General features: G+C 54.1%; 1 protein-coding gene across 1 annotated transcript in view; it reads left to right on the top strand.

Annotated features, from left to right (window-relative positions):
* Positions 1 to 5,859, top strand: part of LOC121357862 (phosphatidylinositol 4-phosphate 5-kinase type-1 alpha-like) — a 6,373-nt gene extending 514 nt beyond the window's left edge. The window contains exons 2-6 of the mRNA XM_041475547.1: positions 999 to 1,033; positions 1,455 to 1,529; positions 3,772 to 3,902; positions 3,985 to 4,102; positions 5,173 to 5,859. Of these exons, the coding sequence (XP_041331481.1) occupies positions 999 to 1,033; positions 1,455 to 1,529; positions 3,772 to 3,902; positions 3,985 to 4,102; positions 5,173 to 5,436 (623 nt within the window). The 3' untranslated portion in view covers positions 5,437 to 5,859. The remainder of the gene's footprint in view (positions 1 to 998; positions 1,034 to 1,454; positions 1,530 to 3,771; positions 3,903 to 3,984; positions 4,103 to 5,172) is intronic.
* Positions 5,860 to 6,280: the final 421 nt, after the last annotated feature.

A 6,280-nucleotide genomic window follows, 5' to 3' on the forward strand; every position in this document is an offset into this window, starting at 1 on the left:
TGGATGGGTTTGGGGCTGGGGGGGTTCGGGGGGTTCTTTTGGGGTGTCGAACTCTGGGGCTGAGGGGGATCTTCGGGGTCTTTATGGGGTTATTCTTGGGGAGGGGTGGGACTCTTGGGGAGGGGTTTTTGAGTTTCCTGAGGGAATTTTGGGGGATTTGGAGCTTCCTGGGGGTGTCTCAGGTGCCCTGGGGGCAGTCTGGGCCCAACTTTTCCCTGGAATAACCGGATTCCGAGCTTTCCTTTCCCTGTGAAACCCCTGGGAATGCACGGTGGGGGGGGGGACCTGAGAGCCCCAAAATTCCCAAAAAAAAAAACCCAAAAAGAAGTGGGAGCGGGGCGGGGAGGGAGAAGTTTGTCGGTGCCAGGGAAATCCGATTCCCGTTCCCGTCCGGTGACTCACCGGGGGTGGGAACAGCTCCCGGGGATCCCGAAATCCCAGAAAGATCCCAAAAAGGGCCCGGGAGCGGCAGCAGAGCCACGGGGATTGCGGGGCGAGCGGGGATGGGGCCGGGGAAAGGGCTGGAAAACCGGGAATCCGCCGCCTCCGAGGCTCTTTTTGGGATCAAAAAGCCGATTTCTGGCTTTTTGGAGCCGGCGTTTTTCCCGTTTCCTGGCTTGTGCTGAGCCTGGCGGAATTGCTGGGAGAATCCAGCCCTTTACCCCACCTTTTTTCAGCTCCAAATCGCTTTTTTCACCTCAAATTTTGGGCTCAGGTCCGTAAGGATTCCATCTGGGAAGGAGTTCCTTGCTCCTCGCTTTTCCCTGGAAGGATTTAAGGCCTGATCCCTGGTTTTCTGGCTCTTTATCCATCTTTATTTCTGGAATTTGGAGCCAGAAACCCCAGGAGAAGCGGTGTGTGCGGGTGGGATAATTCAGTTTTTGTGCTTTGTAGCATTTCCCCCTGTTTTTGTAGGATTTTCCCTCTTTTTCTGTGGTTTTCCTGTGCTTTTCTGGGATTGATCCTCTCTGAGCGTGGATTTTCCTTTCTTTTGGCAGGATCCAACACCTTCAAAAAGTCCCTGACTCCTGAGGTGAGTTCCAGGCTGGAAAAATCCCAAATTTCAGCTTTTCCTGCTCCTTTTCCTCATTTTCCTACTCTTTTTCCAAGCCTGCCTTGACCCTGAGCAGCTCCTCCCATGGCAATTTTGGGAATTTACCCTTCCCGAGGGAATTCCTGTTCCAAAACCCAAATCTATCCTGGCACCACCCCCCAAAACCCCTGGAAAAATTCAATTTAACAACTCCTGGATGAATCCTGGGATCCCTGGGCTGGGAATCACTGCATTGGGATTTGCACCTTTCCCAAAATTTCTCCTAAAACATTGGAATTACCGTGGGAAAAACCCAGCCCAGCTTTCCATGGATTCCAGGTGTTTTTGGGTGGGAAAAATCCTGTTAAAAAGTTGAATTTTCCACTTTTCTTTCTCTCTTCCCCTTTTTTCTTTTCCCAAGATGCCGGGAGGATCCCAAACCATCCGGAAAGGTCACAGAGGAGTGGATTCCACGGGAGAAACCACCTACAAAAAGGTAAATTCCCACTTTTTTCCCTGTTTGCAAGGAATGCTGCCCAGGATCGCTGTGGGAATGGGAGGAGATTCCATGGAAATGAAGGAAAAAGGGAATTTTTTGGGGGGCTTTTTTCCCATTTCAATTCTCATCCAATTCCCATTCCCACTGGATTTCTATTCCTGAGTTTCTCTCATTCCCGTGGAATTCTTGCAATTCCCGTTGAGTTCCACCTGTTCCCATTGAATCTGTCCATTCCCACTGAGTTCCCACTGAACTCCTGTTACCTTTCCCACCAAATCCCCTCCATTCCCACTGCACTCCAGCCACTCCCAGCCTCATTCCTGGCTGGAATTCCAGTTCCCAGCCCCATTCCCATTCCAGCTGTAATTCCCATTCCCCCCCATTCCCAGTGGAATCCCCCCTGTTTTCCACATTCCCATTCCCGCCTCCGTCCCCACTGTGAACCCCCATTTCCCTGTTCCTGGCTGTAATTCCCATTCCTGTTCCCACTGTAACCGTCCCCTTTCCCCATTCCCATTCCCAGCTGTAACCAAACCATCCGGAAAGGTCACAGAGGAGTGGATTCCACAGGAGAAACCACCTACAAAAAGGTAAATTCCCACTTTTTTCCCTGTTTGCAAGGAATGCTGCCCAGGATCGCTGTGGGAATGGGAGGAGATTCCATGGAAATGAAGGAAAAAGGGAATTTTTTGGGGGGCTTTTTTCCCATTTCAATTCTCATCCAATTCCCATTCCCACTGGATTTCTATTCCTGAGTTTCTCTCATTCCCGTGGAATTCTTGCAATTCCCGTTGAGTTCCACCTGTTCCCATTGAATCTGTCCATTCCCACTGAGTTCCCACTGAACTCCTGTTACCTTTCCCACCAAATCCCCTCCATTCCCACTGCACTCCAGCCACTCCCAGCCTCATTCCTGGCTGGAATTCCAGTTCCCAGCCCCATTCCCATTCCAGCTGTAATTCCCATTCCCCCCCATTCCCAGTGGAATCCCCCCTGTTTTCCGCATTCCCATTCCCGCCTCCGTCCCCACTGTGAACCCCCATTTCCCTGTTCCCGGCTGTAATTCCCATTCCTGTTCCCACTGTAACCGTCCCCGTTCCCCATTCCCATTCCCTCTGTAACCCCCATTCCCCCATAACCCTGTCCTGTCCCCGCTGCGATTCCCGTCCCTGCTGTTCCCATTCCCATTCCCCCATAACCCCATTCCCTCTGTAACCCCCATTCCCCCATAACCCTGTCCTGTCCCCGCTGCGATTCCCGTCCCTGCTGTTCCCATTCCCATTCCCCCATAACCCCATTCCCTCTGTAACCCCCATTCCCCCATAACCCTGTCCTGTCCCCGCTGCGATTCCCGTCCCTGCTGTTCCCATTCCCATTCCCCCATAACCCCATTCCCTCTGTAACCCCCATTCCCCCATAACCCTGTCCTGTCCCCGCTGCGATTCCCGTCCCTGCTGTTCCCATTCCCATTCCCCCATAACCCCATTCCCTCTGTAATCCCCATTCCCCTTCCCCTGTGACCCATTCCATCCCGTGTCCCGTTCCCGTTGCCCCGTTCCCATTCCCCTGTGACCCGTTCCATCCTGTGTCCCATTCCCGTTCCCATTCCCCCGTTCCGTCCCGTGTCCCGTTCCCCCGTGACCCGTGCCGTCCCCTCTGTCCCAGACCCGTCCCGTTCCCATTCCCGTTCCCATTCCCATTCCTGTTCCCGTTCCCCCGTGACCCATGCCGTCCCCTCTGTCCCAGACCACGTCCCGTCCCTGCTGTTCCCATTCCCGTTCCCGTTCCCCCGTGACCCGTGCCGTCCCCTCTGTCCCAGACCCGTCCCGTTCCCATTCCCGTTCCCATTCCCGTTCCCATTCCCGTTCCCATTCCCGTTCCCATTCCCATTCCCGTGTCCCGTTCCCCTGTGACCCGTGCCGTCCCCTCTGTCCCAGACCACGTCTTGTCCCTGCTGTTCCCATTCCCGTTCCCCCGTGACCCGTGCCGTCCCCTCTGTCCCGGACCCGTCCCGTCCCTGCTGTTCCTGTTCCCATTCCCGTTCCCATTCCCATTCCCATTCCCGTTCCCCCGTGACCCGTGCCGTCCCCTCTGTCCCAGACCACGTCCCGTCCCTGCTGTTCCCATTCCCGTTCCCCCGTGACCCGTGCCGTCCCCTCTGTCCCAGACCTGTCCCGTCCCTGCTGTTGCCGTTCCCATTCCCGTTCCCCCGTGACCCGTGCCGTCCCCTCTGTCCCAGACCACGTCGTCGGCGCTGAAGGGCGCCATCCAGCTGGGCATCACGCACACCGTGGGCAGCCTGAGCACCAAGCCCGAGCGCGACGTGCTCATGCAGGACTTCTACGTGGTGGAGAGCATCTTCTTCCCCAGGTCAGCGCTCCCGCTCCCCCCCGGGGGGCCGCGTTCCCCCGGGAGCCCCGGTGCCATTCCGGAACGTTCCGTGTCCCCGCAGCGAGGGCAGCAACCTGACTCCCGCCCACCACTACAACGACTTCCGCTTCAAGACCTACGCGCCCGTGGCCTTCCGCTACTTCCGGGAGCTCTTCGGGATCCGCCCCGACGACTACCTGGTCAGCTGGGCATGCCTTCCCCTTCCCCTTTGCCTTTGCCTTCCCTGGAACTCCCTGGAATTCCCTTTGCCTTCCCTGGAACTCCCTGGAATTCCCTTTCCCTTTTATGTTTTTCCTTCCCTGCGCTTCCCCAGAATTCCTTTTTCCCTCTTCCCTTTTTTTTTTTCTACTTTCTGTTTTTGCCTTTCCTTTTCCTTTTTCTCTTTTCCTTCCTGGAATTACTTTTTCGTTCTCTAGAGCTCCCTTTTCCCTTTCCCTTTTATGTTTTTCCTTCCCTGGACTTCCCTGGAAGTCCTTTGTCCCATTTCCCCTTTCCTTTTTTGCCTTTCTCTTTTCCCCTTTCCATTTTCCCCTTTTTCCCTTTTTCCCTTTTGTTTTCCTTTTCCATTTCCTTCCCCTTCTCTTCCCTTTTTCCCTCTCCTCTCCTCTCCTCTCCTCTCTCTTCCTTTTCCCCCTTTTCTTTTCCCACTTTCCCCCCCTTTTTCCTCCATTTTTCTCCCTTCCTCTCCCATATTTTGGGACACCTTTCCCCTTTTCCCTCCCCACATTTCCCCTCGCGCTGCCACCCAACCACTCCTGGCTGCCCTTCCCTGCTCCAAACCATTCCCCTGCTCATTTTGAGCAGGAAAATCCCATTTCCCCCAATCCCCTGCTGTTCCCAGGAAATCCCCAATTCACCAATTCCCAATCCCCTGCTATCACCAGGAAATCCCAATCCCACAGCTCTCCCAGGAAATCCCCAATCCCAGTCCCCTGCTGTTCCCAGGAAAACCCCAGTCTCCAATCCCCAATCCCCCTGCTGTCCCCAGGCAATCCCTGATCCCCCATTCCCAATCCCCCATTCCCATTCCCATTCCCAGTCCCGGGCTGTCCCCAGGCAATCCCCCATTCCCCATCCCCATTCCCATTCCCAATCCCCTGCTGTCCCCAGGCAATCCCCCATCCCCATCCCCCATCCCCATTCCCATTCCCAGTCCCGGGCTGTCCCCAGGCAATCCCCCATCCCCATCCCCATTCCCAGTCCCGGGCTGTCCCCTCCCCAGCCCCACGCGTGTCCCGTGTCCCCGCAGTACTCGCTGTGCAGCGAGCCCCTCATCGAGCTCTCCAACTCGGGCGCCAGCGGCTCGCTCTTCTACGTCTCCAGCGACGACGAGTTCATCATCAAAACCGTGCAGCACAAGGAGGCCGAGTTCCTGCAGAAGCTCCTGCCCGGCTACTACATGGTGAGAGCGCCCGGAATTCCAGAGGTTCCTGGGAATTCCCGGCCCTGGGAATCCGGGAAATCCCTGCGGAGTGCCCCCCGTGGGGCTGGGCTCTCGCCCTCCTGGGTGTGAGCCCTTTCCCAGCCCAAAACACCATGGAAAACACCAAAAAAATCCGTGGAAAACCCCAACAATCCATACAAAACCCCCAAACCAGAGGGATCTGGATGATCTTCCCAAGTTATATCTGCAGTTTTGAATGATTTCTGACTCCAAAACCCTAAAAATTAATGGAAAATGCCAAAAAATCCATGGAAAAACCCCAACAATCCAAACAAAACCCCCAAACCAGAGCGATTTTATGTTCTTCCCACATTTTATTTACAATTTTAATGCATTCCCAACTCCTAAACCCCAAAATGCATGGAAAACCCCAACAATCCAAACAAAAGCCCCAAACCAGAGGATTTTGATGTTCTTCCCACGTTTCTTCTGTGATTTTGACACATCCCCAACCCCAAAACCCAAAAAGTCTATGGAAAAACCTCACAAATTAAAGAAAACCCCCAAACCAAAGGGATTTTGATGCTCTTCCCACATTTTACCTGCGATTTTGACGCATCCCCAACCCCAAAACCCCAAAAATCCATGGAAAACCCCCCACAATCCATACAAAACCCCCAAACCAAAGGGATTTTGATGCTCTTCCCACATTTTACCTGCGATTTTGACGCATCCCCAACCCCAAAACCCCAAAAATCCATGGAAAAACTTTCACAATCCATACAAAACCCCCAAACCAAAGGGATTTGATGCTCTTCCCACATTTTATTTACAATTTTGACGCACCCCCAACCCCAAAACCCCAAAAATCCATGGAAAACCCCCCACAATCCATACAAAACCCCCAAACTAGAGGGATTCGATATTCTTCTCATATTTTATGTGTGATTTTGACTCATCCCCACCCCCAAAA

This window comes from Pyrgilauda ruficollis, unplaced genomic scaffold (assembly GCF_017590135.1).
Source record: "Pyrgilauda ruficollis isolate IOZ18807 unplaced genomic scaffold, ASM1759013v1 scaffold350, whole genome shotgun sequence".
NCBI lineage: Eukaryota > Metazoa > Chordata > Aves > Passeriformes > Passeridae > Pyrgilauda > Pyrgilauda ruficollis.